This window comes from Lithobates pipiens, unplaced genomic scaffold (assembly GCF_037356315.1).
Source record: "Lithobates pipiens isolate NorthernLeopardFrog02 unplaced genomic scaffold, aLitPip1_a1.2 Scaffold_23, whole genome shotgun sequence".
Lineage (NCBI taxonomy): Eukaryota > Metazoa > Chordata > Amphibia > Anura > Ranidae > Lithobates > Lithobates pipiens.
The window spans coordinates 61119804-61140550 of NW_027507785.1; the positions used below are offsets into that span (position 1 = coordinate 61119804).

Genomic DNA, 20747 nt, shown 5'->3' on the forward strand with positions numbered 1-20747 from the left:
TGTGTGTGTATATATGTGTATATATGTATATGTGTGTGTGTGTATATATATATATATATATATATATATATATATATATATATATATATATATATATATATATATATATATATATATATATATATATATATATATATATATATATATATATATATATATATATATATATATAAAAAAAAATATTATATTATAAACAAAAAAATCCTCCATCCTGTAATTTAAAGACTTCCCAGAAGTCTATACAGAGCTTGAGTTGCACAGATAAAAAATTAAAAATGCCAGAGTTGCAGTTCTAATGCAGGAATTGATCACATGATCGTACAGCCTCTCTACCACCATCAGGGCAAAACTTTGGAAAGTTTTTTATTTTAGATGTACTTTGGAATGATGGAATCTCGGCGTCGAGGGAACAGACAAGTAGTGTAGCTTCTGAAGTTCTTGAAATGTATAATTGAAGGCAGAGTTACAGTTTCACTTTAAGTCATTGTGGCTTTTGAAGACGTTTGCTTGCACCTGAGGAGGTCCATAGTGGTTGCGGTGAAGGGTTAACTGTCTTGTGATTGGTCAGCTTATCTCCTGTGCATTGAATCTCGTGTCTCCGCAGGAAGTGAAGACCGGAGGATCATCGCTCTGTTTGTGCTTGCACAGTGTGTCCTGCTCCTATCAATATCAGGATGTCCGCAGTTACCGAAAACGGCTCCTCTTCTTTTTTCAACGTGACCTCCTCCGCCTCTACTTTATCCTTCAGCACTTCCATATATCCAACATCCAACTCTGGGGTCATCAGCCCTAATGTGACCATTCCACATGTGTGCCTGGTCATCTTATATGAAGATATCAGGAGTTCCAGGTATGTGACTTTTAAAGAGCAAGAGACCAGCGCATAGGCTAATAGTGTAGTATGTTTAACCACTTCCGCCTCGGAAGATTTACCCCCCCCCCCCCCCCCAATGACCAGGCCATTTTTTGGGATACAGCACTGCATTAATTTAACTGACAATTGTGCGGTCGTGCAACACTGTACCCAAGCAAAATTGATTTTTTTTCCCACAAATTAAGCTTTCTTTTGGTGGGATTTGATCACCTCATGCAGTTTTTATTTTTTTGCGCTATAAACCAAAAAAAAAGCCACAATTTTGAAAAAGAAAAAACACAACAATATTTTTTACTTTCTGCTTAAGGCTGGGTTCACACTGCTGCGGCTACGAGAACCGGATGTGATTCGCACCGCACTGCAGTGCAAATCACATCCGATCTCTGTGCGATGCGAGTTCAGCCATACAGATAGTATGGCTGAATTCGCATCGCACCCGCCCCAAACTCACACAGGACCCTTTTTTTTGGTCCGCAGCAGAATCGGATCGCATGGGTGTTCACACCATGCGATCCGATTCCTGTCCGAGTTTGCAGATCGCACTGCGATATGCGAACTGATCTGGGGGTGTCATTAACATTTCACTGACACTCCCAGCAGTTCGCATAGGGCAGTGTGAACTGCCGCCGGGAGGCATGCGATGCGGGAACCCGCCGCGGATTCGCGGCGTTCCCGCATCGCTGCAGTGTGAACCCAGCCTTAAAGCGGGAGTTCGGCTGTTTTTTTTTTAAAAGTCAGCAGCTACAAATACTGCAGCTGCTGACTTTTAAAATAAGGACACTTACCCGCCCAGCGCGCCCGCGATGTCGGCACCCGAAGCCGATCTCTCGATCGTCTCTCGGGTGCTGCCGCCGCCATCTTGGGTATGGGAATCAGGAAGTGGAGCCTTGCGGCTTCACTTCCCGGTTCCCTACTGCGCATGCGCGTATCGCGCTGCGCAATAAGGATGGTCCCCGCTGTCCCTGGGATCCGTGTGTTTCCCAATGGACAGTGGGGGACCCGCAGGAAGTGGCGTAAATATCCACAGATTCTGTGGATATTTATGCCGGAAGTGGGTGCAGATACCTGTACTGTACAGGTATCTGCACCCCCCTCCCCCCTGAAAGGTGCCAATTGTGGCGCCGGACGGGGGGGAGGGTTCCGATGAGCGGAAGTTCCACTTTAGGGTGGAGCCCCGCTTTAATACACATCCAATAAAAAAAAAAATCAAATTTCTTTATCAGTTTAGGACAACAAGTTTTTGGTAAATATTTTTGGTTAAAAAAAAAATCACAATTTAGCATATATTGATTTGTTTGCGCAAAAGTTATCACGTGTACAAACTATGGGATAGATTTAGGGACCTTTCTTTCTTTTTCTTTCTTTTTCTTTCTTTTTCTTTCTTTTTCTTTCTTTTTCTTTCTTTTTCTTTCTTTTTCTTTCTTTTTTTTTCTTTCTTTTTCTTTCTTTTTCTTTCTTTTTCTTTCTTTTTCTTTCTTTTTCTTTCTTTTTCTTTCTTTTTCTTTCTTTTTCTTTCTTTTTCTTTCTTTTTCTTTCTTTCTTTTTCTTTCTTTTTCTTTCTTTCTTTTTCTTTTTCTTTTTCTTTCTTTTTCTTTCTTTTTTTTTTTTTACTAGTAATGGCGGCTATCATCAGCGTCTTTTAGCAGGTCTGCGACATTGCGGTGGACAAATTTTACACTAAGTGACGCTTTTTGTTGACCAGTGCAAAAAAGAAATGCACCGACACCGTATAAATGACATTGGCAGGGAGGGCGTTAATGGGTAATCAAAGGGTTAAATGTGTTCCCTGTGTGTTCTTTCTTACTGTGTGGTTGATGCTAGAGGTTAAGAGAAGGAGACCACCATCACATGGGAGTATACTTGTGTACCTGCTATAGGACACCTATCTGGAGGTGAGAGGCCAGAGCCCACAAAGCACAAGGGTGGCCCAAAATATATGAAGTCACAAGTAACCCCCCGAGGGATTTGGTGTTATATTAACCCTCGGAATTGTATCTCCATCACCATTTTCACAATATTCCTAGAACTACCATGATCACTTGGATAGCATGAACTGTCGCATCTATTCACTGATTGTATAATTTAGTTGTTTAACTACTTCACCCAGCACTAGAATTTTCAAAGTTTATGTGCACGTTTTTATCTTTGACTTTTTTTAATGTAATTTCAATATTGATTTATGGTCTAGCAGCGCAGCATCTAACACGCCATTTCATCCCTGAGCGATTGCCAGTTAATGTAGTACAGTGATGAACAGCAAAAAAAATAAACCGCTATTATAAAAACATTGAAAAACCCACTGCAAAGCTACTGCCGTTTTTATTTATTTATTTATTATTATTATTATTATACAAGATTTTTAAAGCACCAACAGTTTACGCAGCGCTTTACAATGTATAGGGGGGAACAACACAATTACAGTACAGTTCAATACAAAGGTACAGGAGGGCCCGGCTCGTAGAGCTTACATTCTAAAGGGAGGGGGTGGTACAAAAGGTAATGGCTGCAGAGAATGATTTGATGGGGGGGGGTGGGATAGGCTTCCCTGAATAAATTCAATTTTCAGAGATCTCCTAAAGGTGGACAGGGTAGGGGCTGATAACATTTTTATAACGTTATTTCACTGTCCAGTGTGCATGAGGCCTTAATATGAGAACACTTGCCTGTCCCAGGGATCCTGCAATTCGTCCATCTAGTGCAGGCGCGGGCATTGGAAGTAAGGAAAATCGTCTGTGAAGCCTTCAAGGGCCAGACATGCTGTAGATCGCCCCGCGTCGATCTTACCAGGGGGTGGGAGCAGGTACCTGTCAAAACCAGGTACACCCCTTCCCCCATAGTACCAAATGTGACTGTGTGTGTGTGTGTGTGTGTGTGTGTCGGGGGGGGGGGGAGGGACAAGTGGATATTTCCCTTTTTAGGAAGGAGCTCCGCTTTAAAATTTGGTTTAGCCCGGACAATAGTTTGCACAGCACTTTTCGTAACAAAGGGAGGTGGTACATGTACAATACAGTTCAATAGAAGAGGACTCGGAGGCATTCTCACATTATGCTTATTGATGCACTTCCTTCATAATGAAATACCTGATCATGTTCCATTCATTTCCTCCTCCTGTGACAGGGTGCGGTATTGGGATCTGATGCTTCTAATTCCCAATGTTCTGTTCTTTGCCTTCCTCCTGTGGAAACTGCCATCTGCGAGGGCCAAAATACGCGTCACATCAAGTCCCATCTTCACCACTTTCTACATCCTAGTAAGTCTTTTGTCAAGGTCTGTGATGTTTCAGAGTGGCTGATTTCGGCATGAAGTCATTTCTTCATCGACAAGCACAGTAGAGTCGTCTTAAGGCTGGATTCACACCTATGCAGTTTTAGTGCTATTTGCATTTTGCAGATTTGCACTATTTAACATGGGTTCCTATGGAACGTGTTCTGTGGTGCAAATATGCAAAAAGTACAAAAAATGCCTAGGTGTTTATCCAGCCTAAAACGGAAGGTATCTACATATCTCACTTCCATCACAAATGTCAAAAACAAAAGTGTTATTCCTCATCCTGTCATAGGACAGTGACAGAGCCGTGCAAATCCATTCTTTTATGCCTCTGAGCCAATTTGTAAATTTAGAATTGCTGGTTGATAGCTCCGATACACCTAGTATTAGACAGCTTGTATTTTTATCTTTTTTGACGCTTCACGGTGCAGTGAGTACACACACAAAACGAAACACCAGGTGCATTAAAAAAGTGAGCGCACAGAATTGACGCACACAAATAAAAGTGCACAGGATGTACGCAGGGTCCTCCTCCGAAGAGAAAGGACCCTGGCCCTGATGCTCTTTACAGGGACTGTACAGGGGTACTCTTGGTCCACCCAGCCGAGACCGGGCAAACCTGCTGAAGCAAGGCCTGCCCAAGTATTAGGTGGGGCTCCCCTGAAGGGCAGAGCACTGAGCCCACCCTGGTGTGTGACAATAGCGAAATAATATTTGCTATTGTCTGCCTGATTCTCCTCCCAGCCAATCAGGAAGTGGCCAAGAGGAGAATCGATTGTATTGGCCACCGCACCAAGGGAAGAAGGGGTGAAGCCTGAGATGCAGGAAGGAGCTGAAGCTGCCTGTGACCTAGATAGGGTAAGGGGCGGGGTCCGACTGATGGGGGGCGGGAGGTTGGGTGTGGCAGCGGAATGTCGTTCCCCCCCCCATCCCCCCCCCCCCCAATATACAGCACCAGCTGCCACTGGTGGAGCTATTATGCAACCTGTGTTGCTACTTACAGATTTCACTGCAGGATGCTCCCCAGCGCTGCTCAGGGTCAATTGGTGCTGTTGTGGTATCGTGTTGTTGTAGTAAGTTGACGTTTTTTACTTTCCAAAAAAAAAAAAGGAAATGAAAAACATCGAGGCCACATTTTTTTTTGTAATTGACAATTTTTATAAAATAAATATTTTATCATGATTTCACTGATTGACTGCTAGCATAGAGAAGAAGCTGCTGTCGGTCACCCTTCTGGAGCTGCCTCACAAGCCACTAAAGAGTGTCACGTGTGGCAGCTAACAGAGGAGAGGAGGAAGTGCAAGGCTTTCCCACAGGGTAAAACCAAAGCATTTGTTCTGGGAGTGACAACGCAGAAGACAGAGCTTTAGCTGCAATAGTGTTGCCACTCTAAATAAAGAAGTCCTGAGAAATAACAGGATCAATCAGGAATTCACAATCAAAAGGTATAGTAATAAAGGAAAGGTGGACCACACTGATAGAGAAAGTTTAGTTGTTTAAAAGAGACAATGACGCACAAAAAATGTTTTTTATTTACTGGCACTAAAGAGTTTTTTGAAGTTAAATATTGTAACAAAATCTCGTGATGATTCTGCATTCTTTCAGCTGTATCTGTAAACCTAATAGAGGGAAATCCATGGTTAGTATTGATATAAAATCCTCTCTTGCTTTTTTTTTTTGCAGGTTTTTGTGGTGGCATTAGTAGGGATCACTCGAGCTATTGTGTCTATGACCGTGAGCTCCTCCAGTGTCGCAACTGTTACGGACAAGGTGAGATGGGCTCCGCTGGTGGGAAAACCGTCTGGAGTTGGTAACCTGCCATATTGGTGGGAAAAGAAAATTTCCACAAAAGAGTGGAGGTGTCTGGGAAGGCTTTAACCTTTTGGTCAGGGTGTTTGTTGATTGGTACTGGGGTCAGAAATTCAAATATGACAGGTGCTGTCCTGCCAACTACCTGACTTATGCACCGTACACACATTCCGATTATCGGACCACAAAAGTCGCTTTCGGACAGATCGTTCGATAATCTGATCGTTAGTACGCAGCTTTCGACAGCCGATCACGACAGTCCGTCCAACTAAATCCGAAGGAACAAACAGGAAAACTTTGGTCGGATGACAGCCCATCGTACGACAGTCGTGTAGTCAGTACAGTATGCGTCCGATAAAAGTCATTAGACAAACACCACGCATGATCGGAAACATGAAAATAAACCAGAAGGACACACAGGTCACACGTTTTTGACATCATTTAAAATGCGTAGCTACGCACGACGGAAGATTTTTCCAGAATCGTACGACAAAAGTCTTACACACATTTTGCACTGTTGTATTCAATCTTAGTTGTATACAACAAAATGTGAACGATCGGTCTTACGATAATCGGAACGTGTGTACGGGGCATTAATGAGTGTCTATAAGACTTTAAGATAAAAACCTCAGAATATAAGCGATCATAGACTTTGTTACTCTTATACTGTTTATTACAGGTACTTGCATAGCACCGCCAATTTACGCAACACTTTACATATATTGTACATTTGCATCAGTCCGTGCTCTCAAGGAGCTTACAATCTAAGGTCCCTTACTCACATTCATACATACACATACTAGGGCCAATTTAGACAGGAGCCAATTAAAATAACAGCATGTCCTTGGCGTGTGGGAGGAAACTGGAGTACCCGGAGGAAACCCACGCAGGCACAGGGAGAACATCCAAACTTCATGCAGGTAGTGCTGTGGTTGGGATTAGAACCGATAACCTTAGTGCTGCTAGGGGCGAGTGCTAACCACTTAGACATTGTGCTTGGTGCATTAGTACTTTGTTATTTCAGCATGAGCTCAGGTAGTTAAAGTGGTTGTAAACCCTGTTACACCACTTGTACCTACAGGTAGGCCTATAATAAGTCTTACCTGTAGGTACTGTAAATATCTCCTAAACTTGCACAGTTTAGGAGATCATCACTATATAGGCTTTTGCCGACATCGGCGCATGCGCTCTGAAGAAACGGTCCGCTGGTGGCGTTTCTTTAGGACTCGTTCGGTGACTGGCGGCACATGTGCAGGAGTGACATCATCAAGGCTCCGGCCAGTCACAGCGCCAGAGCCCACGAACCCGGAAGTAACTTCGGTGAAAGATGTTGGCCGTGTACTCGGTGTGACGGCGCTGATTCAGGGCATCGTTCTAAGGTAAGTATTTCATAATGAGCTAGTATGCGATGCATACTAGCTCATTATGCCTTTGTCTTGGAGTTTTTATTTTATCGATTTATTTATTTTTTGGAGACTTATAACTTCTTTAAAGGGGTAGCAATTATCAGACCTCAGGGGCCCTCTTACTTTAGATTGTCAGTCAATATGAATCTGTCACAAATTAGTCTGCACAATTTAAAGTTCTGAAATATGACCGGTCGTGACTGACTCTCTTTGCGGTTGTTGGTGCAATATTAAATGTCTTTGTATTTTTTATTTTTTTTGCTTTTTAGGTTTTGTGGGAGATCACCAGGTTTTTCCTGCTGGCTATTGAACTCAGCGTCATTATACTAGGCTTGGCGTTCGGTGAGGTTATTTTTGTTTTTGATTTATTTAAGCTATAGCATGTTATTATGAAGGAAATCTATAATGAAAGAAGAATGCAGGCTGTTGCTGACTCCTCCTGAAACTGTTAATTACCTAGATTCTGGTTTGAGCCTGTCCACAGCTTCAAGCTGAACTCCAGCCTTCTCTTCAGTCTTGCACAGTTGTACCGGCTCCTCTTGTGTACGAAAATTGCTTTCTCTGATTTCACTGCACGCTGTGAGCTTCTCACAGTGTACTAAGCTGCCTTTTCCCATTCCATTTAAAGTGGACCTGTACTCAAAAGGGGAAGATTTGCTATGTTGTAGGGGACATCTATAAATGTTAAAATCGGCAATATCCTTAGAAATAGCAGTTACTTCCTGTTCCTTGAGCCTCATAGCTGTATTATCTGCACTGTGAGATCATCCAAGGAGGGGTCGGCAACCCGTCGATCGCGGGCTACCTGTCAACCCCAGGTAGGTGACAAGTAAACCGTGACCAGGTCTGCGCCGCCAACCCTCGCCTTCTACTGTTAGCTACCGGTCTCCGCCCTCAGCCTCCTCCGCCAAGCTTTCGTTCCTCCTCTCTTCCTCCCCTCTTGCCTCCTCCGCCGCTGTCGTCGGTGAATGGCGGAGAGCAAGAGGCAGCACAGGACAGGACGTGGAGGGGGAGGAGCTGGCCAAGTTTAACTTTTCCAGTTAACTCTCAGGTGATTGCTTGCTAGGTCCTAAGCAGACAATCACCAGCTTGTTAATAATAAAAGTCAGTTGGCCGGCTCCTGCCCCCTGTACAGAACTGTGCTGCTTCTTGGTCTCGTGTAAACAGGTAGTATGCAATGGAACACTGCAATGGGAGGGAGGGGGAGAGGACGTGTGTGTGGGGGGTGATGTAAAGGGGCAGTGGATACTGCTATAGCAGGGAAGGGGGTGGGGGAGAGGACACTGTGTGTGTGTGTGTGTGTGTGTGTGTGTGTGTGTGTGTGTGTGTGTGTGTGTGTCCTCTATCACCCTTCACATCACCCCCCCTCCCTCCCATATCCCTGCATTCTGAGCGCAAAGCACTCCTGATCCCTGCATTCTGTACTCAACGTATTCCTCATCCCTGCAGTCTCTTGTAATACATTTTTTTTAATGTCCACTGCGTTTGCAATCTACATTTGGGATTAACAATGTATTATCACCCGCAGTAGATCACATAGGCAGTGCTTTTTGAACACGGTGCAGAAAACACTGATGGAACATGCCTTTCTGGCATTGCGTTTTGGTCTGAATCGGCCCTAACGGGATACTGTGCCTGGTGATCTTTGACTTCACTCTCTAAGGTTGCCAACCCCTGATCTAAGGCACTGCTGCCTCTGACTGTAGTCTCACCAGATTTGCAGTGAGATTTGGTGGTGTCACTACTGTTCTTGCTGGAGAGGAAGCTGTATCTAAGGACCTCCAGTACAAGGCTCTCCCTGCTTCTGCATTTTCCATTTTATTTATATGCTGTATGCCTGGAGTGGTGCTCTAAGAGCTAGCTACATGTATTGATATGGGTAAAGAATAAACTAGTTGCCCCATTTAATACATTGTGCAGTGTCATCCAAGGCATCCAATCACATTCCTATGAAAAGGTGGCTGCTGATTATATGCTAGGGGCTGCTGCACCTTGATCTTTGTCTTGGTGATTTAACCATGAAATGAAAATCATTGTCTTGTCTATGGGCAGTCCAGTAATCTGTATTTTTATTTTTTTTATATATTTACTTCCTTAGGTCACCTTGAAAGTAAATCCAGTGTGAAGTGGGTACTGGCCATTACTGCTGTGCTGTCACTTGGGTATTCGGTCACACAGGTAACATACAAGTGTATTACCTACAAATGATAAACGAACCAACACTAGTGGTGCTCTACAGCCTTTGCAGGGGGGGCTGTCTGACATTCCGATATCAAGTTTCCATTTGCAGAAAGCTGGCTTTAGTTCAGTTTTACCAGCCTGTTGACCCTTTCCACCCACAATCTCACGATTAACATTCCTCATCTTGGAGGAACTGTAGTCTACAGGCCATTGTGGTACTAGAAGTCCTTGGCAGTGCCAGCTCCTTGTTCAGAGATACTCTAAAGAAAAGGACTTGTCTGTCAAAACCCATCAGCTGGCAAGTCAGGCTTATGTCAGGGTCGTATGAGTTCCATCTCCTATATCTTCCTATCTGGGTTTATGTACATCACTGGTTTAGTCATTGGCTATTGTCAGTTTACATTTATCGGTTTTAACTTCTTACTAAAGTGCTATTGGTAATGCGTTAGGCCTTTACAGCCTTTTGTCCATGTCATTTAAAGTTTTCCCAATATTAAGAGGGCAGAAGTGGCGTAGCATACTGGTCTTGGATAAGAGTCGACGGTCGCCATCTACCACAGACCTTTTGGTTGATTAAAGGGGAAGTTCACTTTTTAGCAAAAAATACTAAATCCAATTTTTCTATTTTTGCAGGTATAAAAATGTTCTTTTTACTATTTTTTTTTTTTTTTTTTAAAGAGCCTGGAAAGCACTGGACCAGCGATCAGCAGATTGCTGTTTGCCATGCCAGTCTCTTGCAGACTGTTAGTATATCTGTTTGCCTGTACATCGTACAGGTAGGCAGTTTCACACTGACAGGAAGAATTAATGAACTACCACAGCAATCAGCGCCATGGTAGTTCATTAAGAACTACAAGCTGATGGCCACAAAGGCTGTTGGTAGTTGAACACTGAACAGAACACTGTGAATGAATGTCAAGACTGGGCAGGCAAAACCACATTTTCTTTAGATTGTGGCTGCGAGAAGCAGGAGAAGCTGACAAACTGGGGGATCGGGGTGGTGTGGGGGCTGGTACATTTGTAACATGTTAAAGTGGAAGTCCATTCTAAAACTAAAATCCCTGCATCTATACCCACCAACATTCTGACACTAACCTATCTAGCCCTAAAAAAAAAAAAATCGGTATACATTTTCTGCAGGTGATCCGACCCGATCTCCAGCAGTAGAAGCTCTGATCCTATGCTGAGTTGTCAACCGCGCCTTCGCTGTGTAGGCGGCTGTCCATGGAAGCCCCATAGTAAGTCTATGGGTGATGTCACTTCCCATTCATTTCACAGCTGTTGTCGGCTGTGTCCTCCTGCAGAGCTTCCGCCACTGGAGATTGGGTCAGATCGCCTGCAGAAAAGGTATGTATACCCTTTTTTTAGTGAATTGGAGAGAAAGGTATGTATTGTTGAATTAGGGAGAAAGGTATATATAAATTGTTCCCTCTTGTTCAAGAAACGTATGTATACCTTTACTGAATTAGGGCGTTTTTTTTTCAGGGCTAGATAGGTTCTTGTTAGAATGTTGGTGGCTATAGATGCATTGATTTTAGTTTTATCCTGGACTTCCACTTTAAGCCCTTGTACACACGATCGGAGATTCCGACGGAATGTGTCCGATCGGAGCGTTTCCATCGGAATATCCGTCGGACCAAATTTTCCAACTTGCCGGAAATATTTTCAGACAAAATGCTCCGATAGGACATACTCCGATCATGTGTAGAGAATTCCGATCGGACAAAGTGCCACGCATGCTCAGATCAAATTCCTACACCAAAGCTATTGGCTACTAGCCTGAACATAGTCCCGTCGTAACGAAATAAAGTCATCACGTTCTGAACGATCAGATTTTCTGACAACTTCGTCCGACCATGTGTATACAACAGTTTCGGACAAAATCCGATGGATTTGGTTGTCGGAATCTCCGACCGTGTGTACAAGGGCTTAGTGTTACACCCACAATGTGACAACACAAGTAGGCTGAATCTTTTAAGGTGAGATGCAGGTCATTAAAAAATAATATTTAAAGCTGTTTTGGTTTTAAAAGCTTAATGCAATTTATAACCAAGTAGGGCATTTATTAAGGGTGTATCAAATAAAAGTATTTTATGTGCTTTAAAAAGCAACACAAAATTATAAAGTTAACAGAGGCATACTGACATTGCTAAATTTTGTTCTGGACATTCTCATGTCAATACATGAAAGGTTCTATCTGCTAGACAAAGTGAGAATCTGTGCCACTGCCCCGCCTCCTGCTTGCTTCAGGATTAATAGTAAATGTCGCCACACAGGTGATGTCCATGGTAAGTGCAGCCTTTCCTGTTAGGCCACCTACATAGCTACCCTCCCCGCCTAGTGCAGCCACTCCCACTGAGAAGCCCAATTTCTGCTGGGTTGTGCGTGAGTGTGGAGACTTCCAGAAGTTACACTGACTGATCACATTAGAAGGGATACAAAAAAGTGAGATAAAGTGTAATTTCATACTAGGGTTCATTTACTAAAACTGGAGAGTGCAAAATCTGGTGCAGCTGTGCAAGGTAGCCAATTGGCTTCTAACTTCAGCTTGTTCAATTAAAGCGGGAGTCCGCCGGGACTCCGCGTTTTTTTTTTTTTTTTTTTTTTTTTTTAAAGCCAGTAGCTACAAATACTGCAGCTGCTGACTTTTAAAATAGTGACACTTACCCGCCCAGCACGCCCGCGATGTCGGCACCCGAAGCCGATCTCTAGATCGTCTCTCGGGTCCTGCCGCCGCCTTCTTGGGTATGGGAATCAGGAAATGGAGCCTTTCGGCTTCATTTCCTGGTTCCCTACTGCGCATGCGCGAGTTGCGCTGCGCAATAAGGACGGTCCCTGCTGCCTCTGGGATCTGTGTTTCCCAGCAGGCAGCGGGGCACTTGCGGAAAGGGGCGTAATATACGCCCCTTTCCGCAGAGAGCTATCCCGGAAGTGGGTGCAGATACCTGTACTGTACAGGTATCTGCACCCCCCCTCCCCCCTGAAAGGTGGCAATTGTGGCGCCGGAGGGGGGGAGGGTTCCGATGAGCGGAAGGTCCACTTTAGGGTGGACCTCCGCTTTAAGCTTTGACACAAAAAAAAAAACAAACAAAAAAAACTGTAAGTTGATTGGTTACTATGCAGAGCTGCTCCAACTTTGGTAAATCGACTCATCATAGTTTACATTTTCGTAATATATAATTTATTATGAATGAACCGTTCTCATTGAGTATTCTTGAATCCATGTATTTCTTCCAATAGGGCACCTTAGAAATCCTATACCCCGACTCTCACCTCTCGGCACAGGACTTTAATATTTATGGACACGGAGGCAGGCATTTTTGGCTTGCAAGCTCCTGCTTCTTCTGTTTGGTAAGCAAAGTAAATGCATTGATGCAAATCTGGCAGGCATTTTTGGCTTGCAAGCTCCTGCTTCTTCTGTTTGGTAAGCAAAGTAAATGCATTGATGCAAATCTGTGTTGTCCTAAAAGAAAATGTGCTGGAAGTGTACAAGATTTTGTTTTACCTGTGTTCCTGAATTAGGAAGTTAATAAGGATTAGTGTGCATGTCCAGCCCAAACCTTTTTTTTTTATCTTTTGGCTTTGATAAATTGAGAAGGGTTACACCTCCTATTGCGTTTTTAATGCTATTCTAGGCTCCATTAGAGAGATTTTTCCTTACTTCCGTCCTGCTGACAATGTTTTACCAGACAGGAAAGGAGTTGTACTCTCCAACAGCAGCACTTTTAACCTTCTTGGTAAAGGTTGTCAGCAGGACAGGAAATTAACACTTAGCTGGGCACTTATGTTTTAGGCATGTTATTTACCTGTACAAGTCTCCCTTGTGTAGACATCTTAAAACCATGAGACTACTGCTGCTGAAAGTTGTCCTTTTGGAGAATGTGATGTCAGCAGACACATCAGTCCCCCCCCCCCCCCCCGATGCAAGAAGAGGACTGTGATACAGTGTCGTCGTCTCCCCCCGCCCCCCCCCCCCCCCGTTATTTTTTCTTCACCCTGCGGCCTGGCAATAAATAGTCCTAACACTGTTAGGGCAAGCAGTCCTCTGCAGCTGCCACCCTCTGTCCAGAACTGTCCTCGCTTCTGCCCTCTACCATGCTGTGAGGATGACAGTGGATGGGGGGGGGGCGGGGGGTCCAGACCTGCAGATGGAGCTACAGGACACTGGGCAAGAGAGGCCTAGTTTCCTAAGTGGCTGGACTGTGGCGGTCCAAGTGGGACAGTTCAGACTGCAGTCTGCCATTTAGGCCCCTTTCACACTGGGGGGGGGCTTTGCAGGCGCTACAGCGCTAAAAATAGCGCCTGCAAAGCGCCCTGAAACAGCCGCTGCTGAGGGCTTTCACACTAGAGCAGGGCGCTTGCAGGACGTTAAAAAAAAAAAAAAAAACTCCTGCAAGCAGCATCTTTGGAGAGGTGAAGGAGCGGTGTATACCGAAATTGAAATCAATGGGGCAGCGTGGCTATACCGCTGGCAGGCGGTTTGAACCCTTTTTCGACCGCTGATTTTTTTTTTTTCTTTTTTCTTTTTTCTCGTTCAAAAGAAGCTCCTGGTCCTTTTTATCTGACGAGCTTTGTGCGTGTTATATATATATATATATATATATATATATATATATATATATATATGATATGCCGCAGTTTCCAAGCCATTCTGTCACTCAACAATCACTGCTTTGAATGGCACCCAAACACGCATTGCATGTTTTACCACAATTTTATTATGATTTGGAATCCTTGGCAGAATCCTGCTGATTCTGCTTGCGATTCCAAATCGCCTAGCGTGACTTGGGGTCTAAGGAAAAACACTGCAAGTAAGCATTTAATAGACTTGATTTGTTCTGTTCTTTTACCTGCAATGTTTTAAGTTGGTGACAGGGTCTGTTTAAAGTTTCACCGTGTGTTTTTTTTGTTTTCTGCAGGTATACGCACTAGTCTCTATACTACCGAAAACCCCCCTGAAAGATCGCATCTCTCTTCCATGTGAGTCTAATGAGCGCATTGGTGTTCTTAATGTTATTTCAGAAATCTGGGATATTTGTGGCAGTAATGCTGGCCATGCATGTTACAGTCGGATTGTACAATCCCCATCAGATACAGTATACCAAGAACTACGTAGCTGGACGGGCCTGCCTAATTGGTTACATATTGATTGGACTGTTTTGGTAGATCCTCACTTGATATAGCTGATAAATCTAAAGTTGATTGAACAAGCAGATATCAATATGTGTGGCCAGCTTTTGTCGAAGCCATGTGTAGAGTTCAGTGAGGAAGCTGACAGGCTCAGAGAGGCATGCTGTAAATGGAGGCATTGTGGGCCGCGCAGGGACAGCTAAAGGGCTGCAATTTGCTCAGGTCTGATTTAAAGCGACATTAAATTAAAGTTAGGCTTTAATTGTTTGTTTTTTTTTCTTATCATTTATCACGTAATTTTTTTTGTGTAATAAAATTGTTCTATTCATGTTTTTTAGTCATCTTATTTTTCTTCTTGCCTAAAAGTGTAATGTAATCTCACATATACCTTTTTCTGTCTGCAGCTAGGAAGAGTTTCTACATCTACGCCATTATCCTGGCTGCACTGAACTTAGTACAGGGTATAGGCAGCGCTCTCCTGTGTGCCAATATTAGCAACGGGCTCTGGTAAGTCCAAGTTAGTCCCTAATAAAGGCCAACTGCACCCCAATACTAATTCTCTTTCCTTCTTTTTCTTTCCCTCCTTCCTCTTCCTCATACAAAACCTTTTATTGCTTCCATCAATTGCATAGATTTCAGTGTATACAGTGCAGTAGAACCTATTACTGATAATTGCTATGACTAGCCTCCTACTTGTCTCCTGGGACTCCAGTGCCCGTATTTATCAATATTAAAGCAAACCTGTACTTTACCCATTCAACTGCCCAGTGATGCATGCAGATGGCAGACAGCATGTATGGGGTTGTGTGGGTGAGCAGTTTGCTGATGTCAACGTTGTGGATCGAGTGGCCCATGGTGGGGTTATGGTATGGGAAGGCATATGCTATGGACAGTGAACACAGGTGCATTTTGATAGCACAGACATACCGTGATGAGATCCTGAGGCCCATTGTTGTGCCATTCATTCACGACCATCACCCCATGTTGCAAGGATCTGTACACAATTCCTGGAAGCTGAAAACATCCCAGTTCTTGCATGGCCAGCATACTCTCCGGACATGTGATCCATTGAGTGTGTTTGGGATGCTCTGGATCGGTGTATACGACAGTGTGTTCCAGTTCCAGCAACTTCGCACAGCCATTGAAGAGGAATGGTTCAACATTCCATGCACCATATGCATTAAGGTGAAAAACCTTCTTTGCTGCAGCTTCCCATTAGAGAACCTCCCTCCCCCTTTTTCTTACCTGAACACATTCCTTCCAGCAATGTGCACAAGTCCAGCCGCTGTCTCTGTCCTTTTTTGATAGATGATAGCAGCGGGTGCCATTGGTTCCCACTGCTGTCAATCAAATCCAGTGATGTGGGAGCGGAGGGCGGGGCTGTTTTCCGCTGACTGTGATAATGGAACGCAGCAGAACTTGTGACTGTGCGGGTGCCCCAAGGGAAAGCGGCTCTCCATGGGGGCACCCGATGAAGGGGAGGAGCCCTGCTGAGGCACCCCAGAAGAGGAGGATCATTTCTGCAATGATTTTGCAGCTATTTGCAGTTCTTATGTTTGACAGATTTGTTGTTCGGCAGATTAAAAACCGCAAATCACATTAAAAATGCACCACGTGCTTTTCTGCAGCTTCTCAGTTGAAGTCTCTTGAACCAAAAAAGCAAATAAAAAAAAAAAGCAGTTTTGCGTTTAAAAAAAGTCCCTGGTCTTTTCCAAAAACTCAGCAGCTGAAAAAAGCATAGATGTGAACATATCCCATAGAAAACCATGTTATATGGACTGTAGTGCATTTTTGCATAAAGCACCAAGAAACGCACAAGTGTGAACCAAGTCTTGAAAGTACGTTTGGAACGTTTGATTCTTTTTTTTTTTTTTTTTTTTTTACGTAAGCATGTGCAATAAACTTGAGAAACGCTTTGGACAGATGCTGTGTGTGTCTGTTCTCTTGCTGAAGCAAAACTGATGAGAGCAATTAGGAACCAATAATCGATCACAGCAAAGGTAATATCCACATCTGGGGTAATGTTTGCAGGGCTTTGGGCCACTTAGGCCCCTTTTCACATGAAGGGTCTGATCAATTCCACTGTTTTTATTTTTTCAGGCGGACCAGATCGGATGGTCCATTGACCCCTATGGATCAGTAGGAGTAAATGGACTTGTGTCTGTCTACACCCGCCTACGTCTGATAAAAATAACTGAAGGGGATCCATCCATCCTCCGTTTCGGTGAATTTGATAGCAGTCAGGTGTAAATTGACAGCGGTGCCTGTTTACACCCAGCTGTCCATAGAGCAAAGCGGACTGTGTCTGCTCTGCATAAACTGAGCAGACACGGACCCGCCTGCTCTGCTCCGATCAGCAGAGGATTGGCGGACAGATACCCTGCTGATCAAAACGGAGTCCCCCCCCCCCCCAATAGGGACCCTATTAAGATTTGGGATTCTCTCAGGTCATGAATTAACAGATCCGATCAGCGCATATTTGCAGCAGAGTCATGCAGATTTATATTATACTTTTAGGTTGGAGTTTTTTATGTTGACTGTTATCTAATTACTGTACATTTTTTAAATTTATTTTTAATTTTATTTTTTTGCAGTTTGGTGGATGTCACTACATTTTTATACTTCAGCCTCTTTGCTCCGCTCATGTATGTGGCTTTCTTGAAAGGCTTCTTTGGTAAGTTTTTTTATATTAATTATAGCTACAAAGGTGTATCCCCTAATTTTTTATTTTTACCTTACCTTTTTACCTTTTACTCTTAGTAGCAGTGCTGCCTGGTTGTGGATTTGTGTGGAAGTGATTTGACTATGTACTTGTTAGCAACTCTTTACCTTTTTTAGGCAATAGGGACCGGTTCTCTTGAAAGAGCATCCTTACTACATACTGATACCCACATCCACTGCTGCTTCATTCGTCTGCAGGAGCTCTGAGCATTAACCAGCATTACTTAGTATTCAGGAGAATGTGACCGTCTCCCCTTCCTCCCCAGAAGGCAGGGCTCAGCCCCCCAAGCAGCCAATCCACAGCCCCCCCCCCCCCCTTAATTCACAACCAGGCTATTTTTTGCGATGCTGCACTGTTACTTTTTTTTTTTTTTTTTTTTTATATCTTTTTATTGATTTGCAGTAAGAACATCAAAAAACAAACAAACATACATTGGTCTTGCATAGTGTCAATGTGGGGATCTAATTTTTGTTACGTCATACATAAATGGCAAGCATGAAGCACAGATTGTGATAATATGTACATCAGCACAATTCACTGGGTCACTAGATAATGTAGTTCACATTTGTACATGGTAGGATAACACCTGATGTACTCATTGTGCACAATTGGCACCCGCTTGGGAGCTATTTTGTGCAAATTTCTACTAAGGGACCTCCGTAGCAGAGGGAGGGGGGTGTGCCAGCCATTTAGACCAGACTTTGTCATATTTGTTGGGGCAGCCTCTGTTGGCGTATGTGTCTTTATATAGAAGTAAGCTATTAAGTTGTTTCCACAGGAAGAGAGGAGGGGGGGGGGGGTTGGTTTGCGCCAACTAAGGGCTATGGGTTTGCGGGCATAAAACAGTAGCAGTCCCTCCAGCGTGCGTCCTGCCATCGTAGGAATTGGTTGTTCTATCAGGCCTAGCATGCAGATTGCCAATGATGGTTGTAGTGGCACAGAGGTGATGAAGTCTAATATCTCCTTCCAGTAACCAATAATTGCCAGGCAGGTCCAGAAGATATGGGTGAAGTCACCAGGAATCCCACCACATCTCCAACACCCGGGAGGGGAGTCGGGGTTCATTTTGTGTAGTCTATGAACGGTGAAATATGCCCGGCGAACTATCTTGAATTGGATCAGGCGGTCTCTCAGAGGAGACCATGGAGTTAAAAGGGAAATCCCCATATTTATGTCCTTTTTCCCCCCCACACGTAGAGCTTTCTTTTGGTGGTATTTGATCACCTCTGTGTTTATTTTTTGCGCTATAAACAAAAAGACCAACAATTTTGTGTATAAAAAAAAAAAAAACTATTTTATACGCTACATACTTCTATACACCTCCAATAAATGGGGGGGGGAAAAAAATCGAATTTCTTCATCAATTTAGGCCAATATGTATAATTCTATATATTTTTGGTAAATAGCGTATATTGATTGGTTTGCGCAAAAGTTATAGCGTCTACAATCTATGGTATACTTTTATTTTTTTTACTAGTAATGGTGACGATCAGTGACTTATAGCGGGACTGTGATATTGCGGTGGACAAATCAGACACTGACACTTTTTTTTTTTTTTGATACTTTTTGGGAACCAGTGACACTAATACAGTGATCAGTACATATTACTTTTTTTAGCACTATCACTGTACTAATGACACTGGCCAGGAAGGGGTTAACACCAGGGGCGATCAAAGGGTTAACTGTGTACCTAGCTGGTGTTTTTTTTTAACTGTGGGGGGAGATGCTTGTACTAGGGGAAGGCATGGATCCATGTCACTGCTTTTGCAGAGACACGGGATCAATGCCTTCCCTACTGACAGACTGGCGGTCTCCCTCTGTACCGAAGAATCAGCGGGTGCCAGTGGACATCAAGTCTGCGGTACCCGCCGATCAGCTCCTGCTGTGTATAATCACAGCGGGAGTGGGCCCCTGGACCCGGAGGTGTTTGGATCACGTGCTCGGCATGTGATCCGGTGCAGCAGTGCCGATTTGCCGCCATATATCTAAGTTACACGGTCAGCAAGTGGTTAATGGCCCTTTAATCTACTGTATTTTTCATAAACTTACTTGCATGTTTCATGGGGTGTTCAGGGTGATCTTCTTTCTTTCTTTCTTTCTTTCTTTCTTTCTTTCTTTCTTTCTTTCTTTCTTTCTTTCTTTCTTTCTTTCTTTCTTTCTTTCTTTCTTTCTTTCTTTCTTTCTTTCTTTCTTTCTTTCTTTCTTTTCTTTCTTTCTTTCTTTCTTTCTTTCTTTCTTTCTTTCTTTCTTTCTTTCTTTCTTTCTTTCTTTCTACAAGATTTTAGTTAGGGGTATCAGAGTAAAGGGGGCTGAATACAAATGCACACCACACTTTCCAGATATTTATTTGTAAAAAATATTGAAAACTATTTTCATAATTATTTTTTTTTTTTCCTTCCACTTCACAATTATATGCCACTTTGTGTTGGTCTATCTTATAAAATACATATGTTTTTGGTTGTAACCTGACAAGATGTGGAAAAATTTAAGGGGTGTGAATACTTTTTCAAGGGTGTGTGTGTGTGTGTGTGTGTGTGTACAGCTCTCATGTCACTTATTTATTTTTTTACTCCTTCCAGGTCAGAGCCCAAGATCCTCTTTTCCTACAAGTCTCAGGTGGACGAGCCGGAAGATGCAGACGTCCACCTCCCGCATTCCTACGCAGTAGCAAGGAAAGATGGCGTTGATTCGGGGTACTACAACACTCAGATTGACACGGCTGCTTACCTAGACGACGTGGCTTCCATGCCCCACATCGGGAGCGTAAACAGCATAGACAGTGATCGCTGGAAAGCCATCAACACCTAAGTGTCAGCAGCTTGGTACAGTCATTGTAAACTGTACAAAATGTATTTCCAACTCTCCTGTTTCCATGAGGGGTTTCCTAAATTTTCTACCCCCAGCCCCCCCCCCCCCCCCCCCCCAAAGAGTGCAGATTTCTATAGAAAGTTATTTTTTACTTAGAAACTCCCATGGAAATAGGACAGAAAGAAGTCTTCTTTAATGCTGCTACACCCTGAAAACTTCTTAAGGAAGAAGCAATTAATGGGTATGAGACCCAGAGGATTGTGGGTCCAGACTGCTCCTATGTCGGCCCACGGGTCTAAGCCGGGATATTCGAGGTCTGCATGGCACTGATTGCATTCTATGCTGGTGTTGACTTTATTCAGTCTCCATTGCAGACTTTTCAATCTTGTCTAACTGCCCCGTGCTCCATTTTGCCGGTCTAAATTGTGCATGTGCAGTGCCCTTGCTGTTTCCTGGTCCCAGAGCTTTAGGCACCAATAGTGGCTGATATCTGTAAAGGCTTCAAGGCCTTATTGCATACCAAGGAAAAGATAAAAGCGTGCCGCGAGCC

At 43.6% G+C, this 20747-nt stretch overlaps 1 protein-coding gene across 1 annotated transcript; it reads left to right on the forward strand.

The window, feature by feature from the left end:
- Positions 1-626: 626 nt before the first annotated feature.
- On the forward strand, positions 627-20300 carry TPRA1 (transmembrane protein adipocyte associated 1). The gene is made up of 10 exons (XM_077451733.1): positions 627-850; positions 3992-4124; positions 5825-5911; positions 7626-7698; positions 9455-9534; positions 12778-12888; positions 14457-14517; positions 15072-15174; positions 17262-17345; positions 19969-20300. The coding sequence occupies exons 1-10, from the start codon at positions 675-677 to the stop codon at positions 20195-20197; spliced, it is 1137 nt and encodes a 378-aa protein (XP_077307859.1). The 5' UTR covers positions 627-674; the 3' UTR covers positions 20198-20300.
- The last annotated feature ends 447 nt before the right edge of the window (positions 20301-20747 follow it).